Consider the following 18947-nt stretch of genomic DNA (forward strand, 5'->3'; position numbering starts at 1 on the left):
CTTGAGGTCCTGGGGGACGTTTGGGCCTTACTGAGGTTTGGTCTTGGAGGTGCCCCGGCTGAGGAAGGTGCAGGGGGTGGGTGGTCCCTGGCTGTGGAGGTGCCCCGGTGAGGGCTGTGCAGGGAATGGCCAGTCCGGAGTGGGAGGCCCCTCGGTGAGGTGGCCAGCTGCGGTCGGTCTGACACCTTGAACTTCTCTTCCAGAGCAAGTATGAGCAGGTCCAGAAGAGTTTGGGAGAAGTGGAGAAACAGCTGGAAGAAGCCCAGCAGAAAATTCAGTTGAATGACTCGGAAAGGAGTCTCGCTGGAGGAGGTGAGCGGATCGGAGTCCTGGGATTGGAGGCTGGAGGCAAAGCTGTCCTCTTCTCTCTTTCATTCCTTCCTTCCTTCCTTCCTTCATTCATTCATTGATCCATTCATCCACCCACCCATGCGTCCACCCATTCACACGAAGGACTTACTTTGCACCAGACACTGTGTTAGGGGCTGAGACGCTGGCAGAGCAGACACAGACCCTGCCCTCCTGGAGCTCCCAGTTCAGTGGACCAGGCCGGCATTCAGCACGTGAGCCAACAGCATCCCAAGTAATAAACTAGCAAGGCGACAGGTGCAAAGAATGGTAGAAAATAGGGGCTCTATGGCAAGGTACCTTTATATATAAATACATGTTATATGTCTATGTGCCTATGTAACATCTATATAATATGTATTTTTATATAAATATGTGTACTTATATGTACATATTTATATAGAAATCTTTGTATTTATGTAACATAAATATATATTTATATTCCCCACATAAATATATATGTATTTATGTATGATATATACACTACATTATACATTGATATAATATACTTTATTATTACATATTATTGTGGTTGTATGTAATATGTAATGTATATTTATACATAAATATATATTCATATGTTTGAATATAGATACATATGAATGTTTTTCATACACATTTTGTGGAAGGCAGGTCAGTGGTTCAAAGTGAAGTCTGTGGAACCACACATCTGGGTTTAAATCTAGATTCCATCCCTCATTGGCTGGGTGACTTTGGGCACAGAAATTGTGTCTTTTTTTTCCAAGTGGGTGTGGCCGCAGATGGCACCCGGAGAGCGTTCAGCCAGGCGCGTGGCACAGAGCGCTGGGCAGCCCTTTGCTCCTTATCGTTGCTGCCGTCAGTGCTGAGAGTGGGGTCACCACCCATGCACGTAGCATCTGGGGCAGAAACCACCGCCGCCCTCATGGAAAGGTGGTGTCCGGCCCTCAGCGGCTCCTGGACGGTTCGGTGGGAGAGGAGGGGAGAGGGCCCTGGACCACCCGGGGGGGCAGAGGCATGCCCAGCAGAGCCAGGGGCTCCCGGTGCTACCCGTCTCCACGCGGTGCCCGGGGTCTCTGTGCCGTGGTCGGAGGGGCCCTGCGACCTCTCTGTCAACCCCTCTGCCCAGGCTGGATGCGCTAGGTGAGCAGGCTGCCCGGAGTGTCCGTCAGCTTTCATAAAACATCAACACCCTTCCTGCAGTGCCCCCAGAGGACCGCTGCCCTAGCGATGTCGGGGACACTCAGGGCAGGGGAGGGCTGGAGGCGGTGGAGGAGAGGCACAGCGCGTTTGCCGCCTTCTGCTCCCTGCTTATTCTGCTCTCATCCTGGGCCTCGCCCCCCCCCCCCACCCCCCTTAGGTTGGCTCACTGGGGAGGTTGGGACTCTCTGATCTGGGACACCCACCAGGGCATGGGGCGCACGCCGGGAGTAGGAACAGCATTTGCAGTGGGGGACAGCACGATTTTCTGGAAGAGCGCCGGCTACAGTTCCATCCTGGCTGTGACTCATGTGTAAATGGTCCTCTCGGCTCGTTGTCCTGCGGAGAGATGCGGGAGTCGGATGAGAGGGGAGGCGAGATGTGCTTCGCTCACGAGTACATTAGTCACGATGCTATATGGGCTTTCGGCTCCGGGTGCTCGTTTCCAGGAAGCCAGCCCACAAATATTTTGGTTTTCATTATGCAAGTAATACATACTCATTATAGGAAATTTCTAAAATATAGGAAAGTTGGAGGAAGCCATAAAACACTTTAATCACGCCACTGCATTGCCACCACAGCCTCCACCATGGATCAAGCCGGGGCATAAATTACTAAAAGTATCTGTGTCCTTCTCCAAGTGTGGTGAAGTATGTGAAGAGAACCTTTTGTGGCATGCATCCAGCGTGGAGCTGGACTCGTGTGGGGTCATAGAAGAATGTTCGTTGGGCCCTGCTTTCAAGAAACTTGCAAAATAAATGGAGAGGTCAGAAAAATCCAGGAAAAAATGTAACTAAATGTCACTGGGTAGCGAGGGCTGAATGATGCATACTGATGAAGAATGGCTCTCACGGGGCGGGGGTTGGAGGCGGAAGTCAGCGTGGGGAGTGGAGAGCAGCCCCTCACCTGCCCAGGTCGCCCCTCACGTCGGTCGCTCGCTCCGCAGCACATCGCGGCTCGGGGCACACGGTCCAGCGGCAGAAACACTGTCTGCTGCCTCTTGCCTGTGCAGGCTGTACTGTTCGCCACACGTAGTGTTTTTCTTAGGGGAGAGACAGGGTTTTTTTTTTCCCCCACCATGATATTATTTATCTTGGTGGAAACTTGAACAAGCTTACTCCTTACAGTGATGTCATTCTTCTGTTTGGGTTAGTTGCACGGGAATCTCTATTGGGATCACGTCCTCGAAGACCCCAGTCCTACCATACATTCATCGTCAGTGTCCATCTACCCCTGCTTGCCCACCTCTCTGTCTACCCTCTCATCTGTTTATCTATGCATGTATTAATTCCATCCATCCATCCATCCATGCATCCATCCATGCGTCCACACATATACCCATCCACCTAGAAAATGAAAGTTATGGCCCTGGCTGGCGTAGCTCAGTGGATTGAGCGTGGGCTGAGAACCAAAGCATCTCAGGTTCGATTCCCAGTCAGGGCACATGCCTGGGTTGCAGGCCATAGCCCCCAGCAACCGCACATTGATGTTTCTCTCTCTCTCTCTCTCTCTCTCTCTCTCTCCCCCTCTCTCCCTCCCTTCTCTCTCTAAAAATAAACAAAATCTTTAAAAAAAAGAAAAGAAAATGAAAGTTATGGAGCATCTCTGACATGCCAGGCATGGTAGTAAGACCTGGAGACACAGTGATGAACAGAATTACGTTTGCTGCCCTTGAGAGTTCCAAGTCCTCTTCTAGCTGTCCTTAAGCTTCCCGTTTGAGAGCCCTCATCCCGTCGGCTCTCAGTACGTTTGTCTCCTCCACTAGGTTCTCCTGGGAGCTGTGATGCTTCCGTGTTCATTACCCCCGGTCCCTGGTGCGGAGTGGTGTGCTCCATAAGTGTTCGGAGGGGTGGAAGGTAGACAAAAGAAATGATAATAAGTGGGTGGATGGATGGATGAAAACTGGGTGTGGCCTCTGTTTTAAGATTTCCACTTCTGGAACGTGTTCCAAAACTCTGTTGTTTCACAGGACATTACTTTGTTATTTACATGGTCAAAAGAACCATCATGATTTGGTCTAGCCTATCCTATCCAGCCAAAGAGCTTTCATCAACCAGCAAATGACTTTTTCAGATTTTTATCAAATCAGAGTGTGGTCCTGTTGTCTCGTGGAGACAGCCTGTGGTCAGTGTCTCTGCTGCTCCTCCTTCAGTGGGTACTTCCCTGCTCGCTGATTTGTTCATTCCGCCAACAGCCACTCATTGCATGCTCTGCCGCCCAACACGATTGGCCAGTAGGACCCTGCCAGTTGGTGAACTTGTGTCGGTGCGGGGACACTTCTTGTGGGGAACTCTTCTAGAGGGTACTGGGGGTCCACAACTGACTAAAACTTCCCCCCTGCCCTCAGGATTGTTTTTTTTTTTTTTGGAAAAAGAAAGGCATATGTCCACAGAGAAATTGCACCATATAAAACAACTGAGCTTAGGACAGTGAGCCTTCAGTTACGTGAGACAACTAGGGGTGGTCAGGACAGGCTGCCTGGAGGAAGTGGCTTGTTTCTTGTTTTGAAGTTTGGGCCTAAGCAAGATTTCCTAACCCGAGGTCCAAGATCAAGCCCCGGGAACTGTGCTAATGTCATGACGTTGTGTACAAATAAATGGATAAGAAGGGAGCCAGCTGCCCTCATTCACCTGGCCTTCCGTCCCGGTCCCCCCAACTTTGTTGAACAGCGGACGAGTGGCAGGTGCGCTTCGACTGCGCGCAGATGGAGAACGCGTTTCTCAGGAAGCGTCTGCAGCAGTCTGAGGAGAGGCTGGACGCGGAGCTGACGGCCAGGCGGGAGCTGGAGCAGCAGGTAAGAGGCAGCGGGTGGGCTGGTTCGCGGAGGCCCCAGAGAGTGTGCCGGTTCCTAACGCTGCTCCCCCCTCCCCCCGTCCCACTCAGGGTGAGCAGGGAGAAGGAGCATGCTGACCACCTCATGTTTTCCCACCTCCCCTGTTGTCACAAGTGCTGGTCACTCGGGATATGCAAAATATTTCCTTCCCTGGTGGGCATTTGAAAGAATTCTCTGTGTTGTAACGAATGTGAGCGTGAATTCAGGAGGTCTGAGTTCGAGTTCCGTGTCTGCTCTGACCTTCTGACCTTGTGGATATCACTTTGCACACTGAGCCTCAGATTCCTCTGCGCTAACATGATCGCAAGAGCCTGTTACAACACTCCGGTGTCATTCACGGCCATCGCCTCCGTTCTAACCTGCCCCCGGCATCTCTCCCCTGGACCAGAGTGGCAGCCTCCTAGCTGGTCTCCTGGCCTCCAGCCTCTCCCCGCTGCCACCTGCCACGCTGCAGCCAGAGGCTCCCCCGAGACTCCCCCGGACTGTTCTGTTACCCCAAGTCGTGCTGACTCTCGTGGCGGATCGACTCCTTGTGCGTTTTGTAGATTCCGACTGTGAGCTCCTCATCCCTGTGTTCCTCTGCACCCGCCAGGGGGCTGCCATGCGTTGTTCCTTGTCCTGCTTCGGACTCTTGTGGTGGATTTCCGTGTGTGTGTGTGTGTGTGTGTGTGTGTAGCTATTTCCTTTTATTGTGAATGGATCTTGTTTTTATTTTTGTAACTTTCCACTGATGAGAGGGGTGTCCTGCTCACGGGGCCGTGGACGTGTCCTTCAGAAGCAGCTCTTCCGCACTCGCCTCAGCAGCGGCCCCCGAGATGATGGAAAATGCTCGGTTCCGGGAGTCCGCAATGTTCGCCAGGTGCCCACTGGTGCTCCCAACCCACGTGAGGTCCAGACCTGGGGTTTGATTTCCCACGGGGACATTTACTCCCCAACCCTGAGCTTTCTCACCTCCTTGCAGGCCAGAGGGCGGAATTTTCGGTGCCCCTTCTCACTGGGGCGCAGCTCTCAGAGGGCCCTCACTTCATCCAAGGGCTTTTATTCCAGCTCCCCAGTGCGCTTCAGGCTTCCAGCACAGCCTCTGTGCTCAGGGACATTTCTGCATCTGTCGGCCGCTCCCCTCTGCCTCCCCGCCGGCTGCCATAATAATGTCAGCATGCACCAGCATGGCTCCAGTCACGTGTCCTCTGCCTTTCTGATGTTCTGCCATTTCCCCTTTGTTCTTGAAAGTGCCCCTTGCCATCACAAATATAATGTAATCTTACAGCGTTTCCTGAGGAATATGATGCTAGGTTAGCCTCTTTCCTCCTTTGCATTGTCTCCAACCACCCCGCTGCCTGCATTGTACCCAGTCTACACTGTAGCCAGTGGTAAGCAGGTCAACCAGCTCTCTGAACATAAGCACGCAAGCAGGCCAACACGCCCGCCCCCTGATGGGTAGTATTGGCCAGCTGCCAATTTCTGTGGTGTAAATTTCCCCACCGTGGCCAGTTTTAGGTTACGATTGTGTTGTCCCTGAATGTAGGGTTGGGAGGTGATGCTCCGAAGCAGCTCTCGTAAGGCGGTCTCAGCCAGCTTCGGCGCAGCACCGAGCATGGCCACGCTTGTTGTTTATGGCTGCCAGCAAAACTTGGAGAAACCCCCCACCAGGGGGTACGTTTGCACCCCCCGCCCCCACTATCAGCATCCCCACCAGGGGGTTACTTTTGCTATAACCAATGGACCTACGTGACATATCACTGTCACCTGCAGACCGTACATCAGGCTCCACTCTCTGTGTTGCACCCTTCATAGGCATGGACACATGTCTGATGACACGTATCCACCATGAGGTTCACACAGAGTCGTCTCACCACCCTGGAATTTCCCCAAGCTTCACCGTTCATCGTGTCTCTCCCTCAGCCCCGGCCACCACTGATCTTCCCACTGTCTCCATAGTTTGCCTTTCCTAGACCGTCACACCGTTGGAATTGTGTAGTTGGCAGCCTTTTCAGACGGGCTTCTTTCGCTCAGTGTTGTAACGTGTGTTTAAGGTTCCTCTGTGTGTTCTTGGCTTGATACCTCCTTTCTTTGTAGTGCTGAATAATATTCCATTGTTTGGAGGTACCGCAGTGTGTTAACCCATTAACCAACTGAAGGGCATCTTGGTAGCTTCCACATTTCAGCAAGTCTGAGTGAAGTTGCGGTACACGCCTGTGTCCCAGTTTTGGTGTGGGCATAGTTTTGTGCTCCTTTGGGTAAATCACAGGGACCATGACTGCTGGATGATATGGTAAGAGAGTGTTTCGTGTTGTAAGAAACCCCCAAACTGCCGTCCAAAGCAGCTGTGCCGTTTTGCAGTTCCACCAGCAGTGAGTGAGAGATCTTGTTGCTCCACATCCTCGCCGGCATTTGGTATTGGCGGCTTTCTGGATTTTAGCCAGTCTGATATGTGTGCAGTGTGATCTCATTGTTGTGTCATTTACGTTACCCTGGTGATCTGTGATGTGGCACATCTTTTCAAATTTTCCATCCGTCTTTGGTGAGGCATCTGTTAAAGGTCTTTACCCCAATTTTTTTCCTATTAAACTTTGTTTTAATGAGTTGTTGCCCCAATTTCTAATTACGTTTTTTTTTTTTTAATGTAGTGCTTAAAGAGTTCTTTATATGTTTGGGGCCACAGTCCTCTGTCACATATGTTTTTTGGCAAATATTTTCTCTCCACCTGTCTTGTCTTTTTATTCTCTTGATAGTCTTTTAGTCTTTTGCAGAGCAGGAATATTTAATTTTAACAAATTCTATATTTTATTTATTTATTTTTAGAAATGGGAAGGGAGGGAGAAAGAGATGGAAAGAAACATTGATGTGTGAGAGATACATGGACTGGTTGCCTCTCATATGCCCCCAACCAGGGAACTGGCCCACAACCCAGGCATGTGCCCTGACCAGGAATTGAACCAGCCACCCTTTGGTTTGCAGGCTGGCACTCGATCCATGGAGCCACGCCTGCCAGGGCCATTTTAACGAATTGTAGATTATCAGTTCTTTCATAGATCATGCCTTTGGCGTCTAAAAGTCATCAGCAAACCCAGTGTTATCTAGGGTTTCTTTTATGTTACCTCCCTGAAGGTCTGTAGTACCTGCATCTGACATGTAGACCTGCAATCCACCGTAGCTGGTATTTGTGAAGGTGGCTGGTCCGTGTGGAGGTCCCTCTCTGCACGTGGACGTCCAGGTGCCCCAGCTCTGGGTGTTTGCTGGAAGACTGTTTTCTGTATCACTTCGCCTTTGCTCCTTTGCCAAAGCCCAGCCGACTGTGTTTGGTGGGTCTGCTCCTGGGCCCCCTCTTCCCTTCCACTGCACTGCCTTTTTTTCCTCCTTCAGGAAACACCTTCTTCTTTCTCACCTGCGGGCCTGTGCCTGTGCTCTTTCCTCTTCCTAGAACGGTTTTTCTCTCCTTTACCTCCCTATCTCCACCTGTTCTTAAGATCTCAGCTGAGATGTCATTCCCTCAAGAAAGTCTTCCCTGGTGCAGGTCGGGTTGGATCCCCAAATTGTTTCTCCAAGTTATCAGCCTCATCGTGCTGTATTGTGATCATCTGCTTTTTTTTTTTCTTGGTCTCCCCAGTAGAGGCAGCCGTCCTGAGAGCGGAGGCCATATTTGCCTGTCTTTTTATTACGTGCCCCTCCTCCCCGTGAGAGAAAGGTATCATGAGGTCACCTTGCCCAGGTGGGCCGGGGGGGCTCACAGGGAATTTGTGAACAATGGGAGTGAGCCGCATTATCCTCCGCGGTGGCGATGGATCTACTCGTCCCGTCCAAGACGGATGTTACCGTGCGGTCCTCCGAGAGACTTCCCAAGCCGTGGATAAATCTGGAGAGGTGTCCAGGCAGGGAAGCAGCCCAGTTCTTTCTCAGCGAATTATAAAGTCGGGTCAGGATCCCCAAGGAAAGGGGATAGTCATGCTACATTAAAAAGTAATAAAACCGCAACCTTCTCTGAGCAGCCGAATATAAGAAAACATCTCATTTGCCTTCAAATACTGAATTTAGAATTACAGGCTTCATTAACTCAGCGTTTTGCTTATTTAAAGCAACTCTTTAATGAGGCCATTTCTTCAAAGCGACGGTTCTGAGCTGTTCTCTCTCCCAGATCGAAACCAGGACCTTTGGGAGGCTGTCTCCTGGAGGAAGATGCACGAGGCCTCGCCTTTCGGGGTGTTCACGGCCGGGCGCGTGCATGGCCGTGGACGCCAGCCGTCCAGAGGGCCACCTACCTGCTCTAACCTCCTAGCCTGTCTCCGGGGTTCTCTGCTGAGGTTTTCTCCGTGTGCCATTTCGGCTGCTTCCAGGCTCCCCCGCTCCCCAGCTCTCGCCAGCTGATGGGGACGCTAATGATCCAGCACTCAGGGGACTGGGAGGGTGAGGCAGGGCAGGTGAAGGATCCGTGCGATGGTGGGCAGGAGGATTATTGAGAAACATTAAAAGCCACCCATTGAGATCAATGGAGTGATCCCATTCCACCTCTGGGCAAACCGAGGCTCAGAGAAGCAGCTCCCTCGAGGTGACCTAGGAGGATTGTGGTCCGGACAGGGTCCCCGCCTCCAGTGTCTGTTCTGTCTGCATTATGGCCGCCGCTCGGACTAAGCGGGGGACTCGTTCTGCTGCCCCCATAGCTCAGGGAGGTGCAGAGTGCTTACGAGGGGGCCAAGAAACTGGCGCACCAGCTGAAGAGGAAGTGCCGCCACCTGACCTGTGACCTGGAGGACACCCGCGTCCTGCTGGAGAACCAGCAAAGCCGAAACCACGAGCTCCAGAAGAAGCAAAATAAGTGAGTCACAGTCCACGTCGCCACCTGGGCGCGGGGGCAGGGGGGCTGCATTGGTGCTGGAGTCTTTTGGGGTCTCCGGCTTCTCCTCCTAAGCCCCCTCACTTCTGTTGGGGTTCCTCACCCATGGGGCTTGCCTCCCTTGTCCTGGCCTAAATTTTCTCCCCCTCCCCTCACACCTTATTCCTGTAAGTTGCTCCCAAGAATCCAGCAAAAAATGATTCTTTTCTGTTACCCAGTCTCAGCTCTATTACCAACTGACCGTGTGGCCTTAGGGACATTTCTTGGCCTCTCTGGGCCTCGACTTCCCCATTTAATCCAGCGAAGAGTTGATAGTGGAGGGCGAAGACAGCTCAGCATGGTGGTGAGGGGTGCAGGTGCTAACGCCACACCACCCCGGGGTCAAGGCCCCACTGGGCCCCTTTCTATGTGGTGTGACCTTGGACAAGTCACTCCACCTTCCTCAGCCTCCGATGGGGTAGGGGAGGAGAATGTGCCCCCTGTGGGGAGGCGTAGATGATACGGTTGGTGTGTCCAGCTGGACTGCATTTGGTTCCCCTCCGTCCCTACTGTCGAACAGGGGGAACGAGAATGTGGAACGGGCCAAAAACTTGAGCCCCTGCCGTGTTCACTTGGGGTTTAGACTCTCCTGTCACGCTAACAGTTCTGGCAGGGACTGGACCTTGTGGGCAAGCAGGACTCCGGTCCTGAAGCTGCACCGCCTCACTGGTCCCCCTGGGGATGCTGTCACAGCTGCTGGCCAGTGGTGGCGGCGAGACTGGAACCCAGGTCCACACGCTCAGTCTTCCTTTTGCAAAACCTCCGCACCTGCGAGGCTTCCATCCCGGGACACCTCGGCTGCTCGCGTGGTGAGGGCAGAGGTGCGCAGGGGTCCCTGTTTGGAGCCAGACGAGCCCTCATGGAGACTTCGTAGGAGGCAAATAGATGGAACACAGCCTGTTTTAGAGGATCTGGGATAGAAATACAGGAAAACGTCCCTACGTATGCCAGGGCGTGGCCTTGCTCTTTTCCCAGAATTGGCGAGCTGAATTATATTTGCAGGGAGTGACATAGCGTTTGAATTTCATCTGCGTTAAACATAGTTTCCCTTCTCCATCCCTGAGCTTTCCCAAGCTGGCTGCTTCATCTGAAAAAAAAAAGTCTTTTGGGAGTTGTTAGCATGCTCCCCACCCCCACCCTAATGAGAGAGGCTCCTTCTCTTCTTCTTGATACCTGTTTCTTTCTCCACCTTCTCACGGGCGTTCTGGCTAACCCTGGTCCTTGCCGTGGGGGAAATGGCTTAGTCCTGCCTTGGTTGTTCCCTGGGTGACCTTCTCAAGTGACACCTCCCCTCTGGGCTAGAGAGCGACTGATGGTTTAGAGGGGTCCTTGGACTTGGAAGCAGCCCCGCAGTGCTGAAGAGTGGCTTCACCAGACCCACCTGTGCGTCAAGAGGCACTCAGTCTGTGGTCCCCCGGGTCTCTGCCAGCTGTGACGATCTTGGTCCCCATCTGCGGGGCCCACTTCTGTTCTGAGAGGCCCGTGGGGGTGCAGCTCTCATCACGGCTAGGGGTCTGCCCCTGCAGTTTAGGCAAGCAGAAAATTCCATCTCCCTGGTATTTCCCTCACCCTCTCGGGCAGCTTTGCTCACTCCAGGTACTTAAGAATCTCTCCAGGATGCGCCCTGGGAGGTCCCCACGTCTTCATATTTACACTTCCTCCTCTTAACACGTGCACCCCTCCTGGGAGGCCCTCTGGTCTGTACCCTCTCTTGGCAGAAGTTAATTCACGTTGTGATGCTAATTGCCAATAGGAGCCATTATCTTTCTAGGTGGATTAGTGTTTCGCAGGACGCTGGTGAGGGCAGTGGAAGTCCCAGCCTCGCGGTGGAAACTCAGGCAGAGCAACCCTCATGAGGGAGGGATCTAGAAGCTAGCGATGCTTCCTCATCTCTAAGTCTGGTCGCATTGCAGATGCAGCAGCTTCCTCAGTTCTCTGGGCCCAGGGTTGAGGGGTGCCTACACCGGTAGAGTTTCCGGTCCTGACACTGCCTTCTGAGTTCAGAGTGGTCCAGAATAGTTCCATTCGGGGGTGGCTTCTTATTGCCACGGTTACCCCATGGGCTACAAAGCTCAGTTCCGAGGGCCGATGGAACTCCCAGCCTGCTTCCTTGGGGTAAGGCCTGTGCTGGGCTGTCTCCCACACTCACCGGAGGCTGGGCCCCAGGCCTTTTCCTGGTGGGCTGAAGGGTGTGTGCAGATCCACCTGGCCTTGGTCGGTCTGTTTGTTCTAGGACTTAGGGTCTGTAGGAGCCATTCTTTGGTGTGAAGTGGCCTGTTAAGCCAAGGGCTCTGTTGAAATACCAGCCGTTGTCTGGCCCCCACTGTCTCTCTCCCCAGCTGTCCCAGGGCATGGGCAGGTGGTGGGGGGACTAGCTCAGACAGAAGAGAACGTGGGTTCAAGCCCACTTCCACGACTTTGGTGATTTGGGCTTATCAGTCACTCCACTTTGCTTCTGTAAAATGGATACGAGAAGGCATGTCTTGCTTTGGGATTGCCAGATCAGGATTATCATCACAATGCTTCCATTCAGAGGCAGCCAATAGCTCCTCTTGAACGGTGCCACCAACAGCCAATCAGAAAGCTCCTAGGAAGTTCCCAGAGTAGGAGCGGCTCCCTCGTGTGACCCAGGATTGGCTTTCTCAGGTGTCCGAGGCTTAGAATGACCATCTAGTATTAAAGGACATTGGATAAACTTGTAACAGGGAGACCTCCTTTTCACTGAGCCCCAAACCCCATGCCCGGTTGGGCCATTCTGGTCACACCAAGTTCCCTGGAGCCCTACTATGTGGTCCAAGGGCGAGTGACCCAAGTCACAGCTCCTTGAGTCTTGGCAGAGCCACCTCTGTCAGCTTCCTCACCTGTGAGAGGGACCAAAGGCTGAGATGGCCCCATGGGGTGATGTCAAGTCCAAGGAGAACTTCTCACCCAGTGGTCACCACCCTGCAGGGCAGGCGGGCCCCAAACGAGCTGCTTCCTGAGTCCTGGACGGCCCTGACTAGGACTTTCCAGTCTGTGTGTTATTTGCTGGGGAAACAAAGGAAGACAAGACTGAATGGGTGACCGCCCAGCATTTTATCAGTAGTTACGTGCTCTAACATGGGTCATCAGCACATAAGCCCAACGACAGCAAGTGAAATATGAAATGCAGGCTCCCCTGTGCTTGGGTGGGGGTACCCACATTCATCCCTTCACCCGCCAGCGATTACGAGACAGCAGACCTCAGCCTTGCGGAGATAAAGGTTGCTTATTTAAATCTTTACATTTTAAATAAGTATTCGGTATTTTTATATTAAACTCCTTATAAACCCTAAAAGTTACTCTCTGGTATTCCAGATTCCTACCACATAACCACGATCCCCGACCTTGCGTGAAAGCATCAAGCCCACCGTTATTTCGCTCCCCTCCCACCCTCCATTCCCGGCAAGCTGACTGCCTCTCCCAGCCCCTCTCCTCCCCTGGCCCGGGTGCCCCCCCTCAGTGCCATGACACGTGTTCTGCCTGGGCAGGTTTGACATGCAGCTCGCGCAGGCCCTGGGTGAGTGTGTGTTTGAGAAGGGACTCCGCGAGAAGGTGAGCCAGGAGAATACCAGCGTCCGGTGGGAACTGGGCCAGCTTCAGCAGCAGTTGAAGGTAAGGGAGGGCAGGCACGGAGGCCTCTTGGTCCTTGGTCTCTGGGTCTCAGGAAGCCCCACAGCGCGCCTGCTGGAGATGGTGACGGGGAGGGAGCTCTGCTTGAGTGTCCTGGCCTGCCGGCCATTCGGAGCCATGGGTCCCAGGGCGTGTTAATACAGCAGACAGCGGACAGCAGGTTGGGAACCAGACCTCCCTGGTTTCAAGTATTGAATTTGCTCTGGTCACCTGCGTGGGCTCTGAGTGCTCACCTGGGAGGTGTGAGAGCCTCAGAACGAGGTAGCAGTTGCCTGTCTCATGCAGGCTCCGGGGCGGAGGGGCTTTGTTAAAATATGACACAGGCACTGTACTGGGCTGCCCCTCACACTGCCCAGGCTCCCTGTGACCTCGGGGTGGGGGGCCCTCTAAACCTCTTAGCCTGGCACGCGGCCCCTTCGTGATCTGGCCCAGAGTTCTTTGACCCTGTGAGTCTCCAACCTGGGAGAGTCATTTCTGGGCACTCTGCCTCCCTGCTCCGTCTCAACCTCGGCCTCAGCAGGCGCACAGCTTTCAAATGGGGCAGGCACCCCCCTGTGGGCTTTGAGGTCTAAGTCCAGGGGCAAAGCATCGCTGTCCTACCCTGCCTGTCCCTGCTGCTCCAGAGAGCAGCCCTTGGCGTCCTACAGGGGGCGCTCTGAGGAGCTGCAGGGCAGAGAGCAGCTGGCATGCACCGAAAAGTGGCAAGTTCCGGCAGATTGTAGAGGGAAGCCTGGAGGGGGCATGGCCACGTGACTCCCGATCCTCATCCCCTTTGCCTCTGCAGCAAAAGGAGCAGGAGACGTCGAAGCTGAAGCAGGAGGTGGAGATGCTGCAGGGCCAAAAGCGCGAGCTGCTGCAGTCGCCCTCACTGGGGGAAAGCGGCCTCGCTGGCTTGAAAGACAGGCTCTGGAGGCTGGAGTCCAGCGCCCTCGAGCAGCAGAAAGTCCAGAGCCAGCAGGAAAACACCATCAAGCAGCTGGAGCAGGTAGGGACGCTGTTCCTTGCCAACTCCGATGCAGAGGGATGTTACTAAAATACAACGTGGGCACCTCACCCAGCTGCTCCTCATCCTTCTGTGGCTCCCTATGACCCCAGAGAACCTCTAACCCCCCAGGTCTGACACGCAGATCCTCCACCATCTAGTCCACTGCTGCCTTCCTGCAAGCCTCACTGTGACCTCCTTGGAGGAGCTTGCCCTGATCACCTTCCTGAAAACAGCCGCCCCCCCACCCCCACACACACTCGCTTTCCATCTCTTTAGCTGGTTTGTCCTTCACGTATCCACCGCCATCACAGTCGATAGTGTTTTTAAAAATTTACTCAATGCTATTCTTCCCCATTCAGACATAAGTTTGAGGAAGGGAGGGTTTTTGTTGTTGTTGTTGATTTTGCTTATCAGGACATCTGCAGAGCTTAGACGAGGCCAGGTACACAGCTGGTGTCGACTCGGTATCTGACATTTATTGAGCGCTGTCTGTGTGTGAGACTCAGCCCCAGGCTCTCCCCCGGTATCATCTCAGGGCTCTTCACAAGAACCTCGTACGGAGAGATGTTAGTATTAATTGCCCCTCGCAAGCTGAGGCTCAGAGGTGCCGACAAAGTGGCAGGGATGGGATTTGGAGCCTGTGCCATGCGCCCCCACAGTGCCTTGAATACCTACTGTGTGCACTGTGCACATTCTTGAGGAAGACTGGAGTGCTGGTCTTTGGGAAATGCAAAACAACTGAGGGGAATACGGCAGGCATAGCAAACCCTCCAGTACCAGCATGCTCAGCGAGGTATCAAATGAATATTTTATTTGTCTGCTTGTTTGTTTACATACCTACCTTGTTCCAGGAAGAATTTGAGGCAGCTTGTAAGGTGTGTGCACAACAAAATAGAAAAAAATATAAATACAACAATTTGAACCAGAAAAGCACAAATGAAGACAGACGTTAAGGAGGGGTGGGGACAGTGTATTCACAGGCAGATATGCAAAACAGGTGACCTGATAACCCTGAATTGTTGTAGCATTAAAATTCCTGGTGGCCAGAGAGAAAAAGGAACTGTGAATCGCGTGCCTTTATTAGCCCCAACATAAGAACACGCCAGTTTCCCAAGGGGAAGCGAGGCTTTTCCTGATGCTGAGCTCTAAAGAAATTTCTCGTGGGATTTTACAAGGCACAGTGTTTTTGAAGGCGTTTCAAGGCTGGGAACCCTTTTTCTAGAAAATTTGGCCCGGCAGTGAGAATATGTAAAGCAGGGAACTCTGAGCAGCTCTGATGAGTTCGGGGGCGGTGGGGGGTATCGAGGGAGGGAGGGTGTGGAGGGGGTGGATCGTGGAGGTGGAGAGTGTGGGGTGGGGGGCATCTGGGGAGCCAGCCCTTGCTTCTTGCTTACGCTCAGTCCATCAGCACAGGTCCTGCTGAGCACGGAGACCCAGGTGTGGCGAATGTGGAGGGACAGAGTCTGGAGCAGTTCAGAAAACAGCTCATTTAGTCACTCAGTCCACCGCTATTTATTAAGCAGCCACTCTGCGGCATGCGCCCTGCAGTTGCTAAGGATGCAGCTGCAGACAGGCCGGACTTGGCCTCCGCCTCCCACAGTTTACAGTCACGCTGAGTGTTATGGAAAGGGTAACTCTCAGAGCCGGTCTTGGAAGCCCAGTTGGGAGAACAGTCAGGGAAGACTTCCCGCAGGAAGGGACATTTACCAAAGCTGAAAGCTGAAGGATGAATCCAAGTTGGCTGACCAAGAGGATTCCAGGCGGGAGGAACAGACTGGGTGAAGGCCTGGAGCAGGGCAGTCATGTGGCAATTAAGGGGCTGGGGTACCATCCCACCAGATGGCAGCCTACTGCCTGTGTGACCTTAGCCACGCTCCCTGTCTCCTCTCACTTCAGTCTCCTCATCTGTACAGTGAAACCGGTGTCTGGTCAGTCCCCTGGGATCCCCCCAACCCCATAAATCTGACGGTGCGTGCAGATGGGGGACATTGAGGGGCACGGAGGATGGCGCAGCATCACCTAGCAGCCCAGAGTCAAGAGTAAAGCAAGCCCTTTGCCCTGGCCGGGTGGCTCAGTTGGTTGGAGCACCTCCCTGTACACCAAAAGGCTGTGGGTTCGATCTTTGGTCAGGGCGTGTACCTACGTTGTAGGTTTGGTCCCCGGTTGGGATATGTGCAGAAGGCAACAGATCCGTGTTCTCTCTCACATCAATGTCTCTCTCTCCCTTCCTCTCGCTCTAAAAAAAAAATAAATAAATAAAACAAGCCCTTTGAAAACCTGTGTTAGCTCTTTAAGAAGCCACCAGGACACCCGGCATTCAAGCAGACACGCAGGACTGCCACCTCAGGGACCTGAAAGTCAGTGCAGCTTCCTCACCGCTCATCCCCGCCTTCCACGGGAGGCCAGGCTGACTCAACACTTCCATTCATCTTGAGCCTCACCCGTAACTTCCTCCCGCATTGCGCCCTCGTAGGCACCCCGGAGATATTTATTGATTACAATATAGCACTTTTTCCAGGGGGTTTTATGTGAGCTCATATACGCTTGACATAAATGGTATTGCAGATGTCAGGGGTGTCCAAGTGGGTAGGGAAAAAATGAAGAAGAGATACTTTATTTACTTGCTTAAGCTCCTCATTTTGGATTATCTTCCCATAACCTCTGTCATGTTAAAGAAGGCGAGGCAGGAAGCTGACATTTAAAGGGAGCGTACTTTATGCCCAGAACTGTAATAAGAACTGGGGCACACGCCGTCCTTTCTCCTCTTCATCCCAGCCCTGCATCGCAGGGAATAGCATCCACGAGGGTTTTCGAAGACCAAGATTGTCTTTTCTCAACTTAATTTTCTTGTTGAGGATGGTCACTGTAACCTCCTGGAAGCTTGGCGGGAGGTGCCGGGGCAGTGTGGTCAGTGGTCAGAGTCTCCACGGTGTCACCCACTGTGACACCCACTGCGCTCCTCTGGGGACCGAGCGCATTAGAGAGTGTAGATGAATGCAAGCTGGAAAGTGCGGGTTCGTGGGCTCTCTCCCCCGGAAACTCCGATTCGGTAGGTCTAGGGCGAAGCCCTGAAATTTAAATTTAAAAAGTGTATGAGGTCACTCCGATGTGTGTGCCACAGAATTGGAGAAGCAAGAGCTTGGGTCGGTCTCTTGTTTACCCAGCTTGAGACAGTGAGACCTTGAACCAGAACTGGGACCCGTTCGATTTCAAAATCTGTGATACAACCTCACTTATTCTTTTTACAAGTTTTTGAAAGTTTTTATTCGTTTTTAGAGAGAAAGGAAGAGAGGGAGAAAGAGAGGGAGAAAAACATCAGTGTGAGAGAGGGCCAGTGAATGGTTAGTTGCCTCTTGTACGCACTGTGACTGGGAACTGAACCCGCACCCCAGGCCTGTGCCCGGACGGGGGTAGAATCCACAACCTCTCGGTTTGCGGGATGATGCCCAACCGAGCCACACCAGTCAGGGCACAGCCTCACATGGTTAAATGTCACGCACAACTCTTTGCCTGTTCTGAGCAAGTTTTGGAGGGTCCGTGTATGGGATGGCTCCTTCATGGGGTCCCAGCTCCTTTATGCCAGGCTGCCGGGAAGTCCTTTCTGTTTTGAAGACAGCGGGGAAACAGGCAGTAACATGCACGTGCCAGGCCTTGGGCTCCCTGCTTTCCCAGGACCGTCTCCTCAAACCCTCACCAGAGCATCCTGGGATGGCGGTTTCCTGCAGAGAAGGCGAACTAACCCATCAGAGACAAAGTCAATTGTCCGAGGCGACATCTCGGGCCGGTATCCCCCTCTGCAGGCTTCCATGCCTTCATCACTCAAGTTTTGTCCTACTGTCCATCCACTCACCTCTCCACCCATCCAAAAACCAGCACCTCGGTCTGCCCCAGGGATGACAGAGGTTTCATCCACGTGAGAGCGTGGGGAAGGATCCTGAGGCTGCATGTAACTCAGTAGGAAAGAGTGAGATTAGTGACGTCTGTTACGACCACAGGAAGGGAGAGAGGCAGCCTTCGGGCCGTTTATCTACTATTTCTGGCCGCCCTGGGCAGCGTACCTTGGCTCTCATCCGTGTGCTCCCAAAAGGGAAGATGCAGCTGGAATACTGAGCATGACATGGGAGTCCAGGGGAGCGGGTGAGGGCCCCCCTCACAGGCTGTGCTTGCCGCCCCCCAGCTCCGCCAGCGGTTTGAGCTGGAGATAGAGCGGATGAAGCAGATGCACCAGAAGGACCGCGAGGACCAGGAGGAGGAGCTGGAGGACGTCCGCCAGTCCTGCCAGAAGCGGGTACGTAAGCAGCCAATCAGCTGCACCCTTGGGACCGGGCGGGCCCAGGCCTGCTGCCCTCTTCCGTAGAGCGAGGGGGATGCAGGGCTGGGAACGCACTCCTTCCACAGTCACCTGAGACCTTCTCGCCTGTTAAGTTCTTCCAAGGGCGCTAGAGCAGGACTGCCTATCTTCACTATGGTCCAGAAAGTCCCAGAAGCCTCTGGAACTGTCCAGCATAATCACCCCCAAGATTTCTGCCAAGAGCCCAAAACGCCATGTGACTGGTGCCTTGGGTACAGACTCGTGCCTTTTAACAAGAGGTCCTGGCTATTTCCCTTGCCACTCAAATAATTTCTTTAATTTTATCCAAGCTCTCCGCAGGCATCTCAAACAGTGCACAAGAAAGCAATAAACCCTTGCAGTCTTACCACCAAGGAAACCATCATTATTACTATTACTATTTGTAAAGGTTCTTTCATCTCTCCCTTTCAGTGTGTGTACACACACACACACACAGCTAGCATTCTACCCAGATGGAGTCAGGTAGTTGGGAAGCCTGGCCTTCCCTCGGCACTGTGTCCTGGGCCCTGGGCCCCTTTCCATGTCAGTAAACACAGATCTAACCTACAGGTTTAATGGCTTAAAAGTATTCACCGTAGGCATGTGCTCTGATTTATTCCACAGGTCTCCTGTGGTTGGACACTTAGGATGTGTCTGATTTCTTGTTATCACCGGGGCTGAGATAAATATCCTTATAGACACATCAGCTCATGCGAACAGAAGATGGACCCTGAATGGGGAATTGCTATAAGGC

General features: G+C 53.0%; 1 protein-coding gene across 1 annotated transcript in view; it reads left to right on the forward strand.

Moving 5' to 3' along the window:
• Positions 1 to 18947, forward strand: part of MYO18B (myosin XVIIIB) — a 225302-nt gene that overhangs the window by 104317 nt on the left and 102038 nt on the right. Inside the window, exons 27-32 of the mRNA XM_036013630.1 lie at positions 204 to 312; positions 4197 to 4321; positions 9016 to 9170; positions 12737 to 12860; positions 13663 to 13863; positions 18041 to 18151. Of these exons, the coding sequence (XP_035869523.1) occupies positions 204 to 312; positions 4197 to 4321; positions 9016 to 9170; positions 12737 to 12860; positions 13663 to 13863; positions 18041 to 18151 (825 nt within the window). The remainder of the gene's footprint in view (positions 1 to 203; positions 313 to 4196; positions 4322 to 9015; positions 9171 to 12736; positions 12861 to 13662; positions 13864 to 18040; positions 18152 to 18947) is intronic.

This window comes from Phyllostomus discolor, chromosome 13 (assembly GCF_004126475.2).
Source record: "Phyllostomus discolor isolate MPI-MPIP mPhyDis1 chromosome 13, mPhyDis1.pri.v3, whole genome shotgun sequence".
Lineage (NCBI taxonomy): Eukaryota > Metazoa > Chordata > Mammalia > Chiroptera > Phyllostomidae > Phyllostomus > Phyllostomus discolor.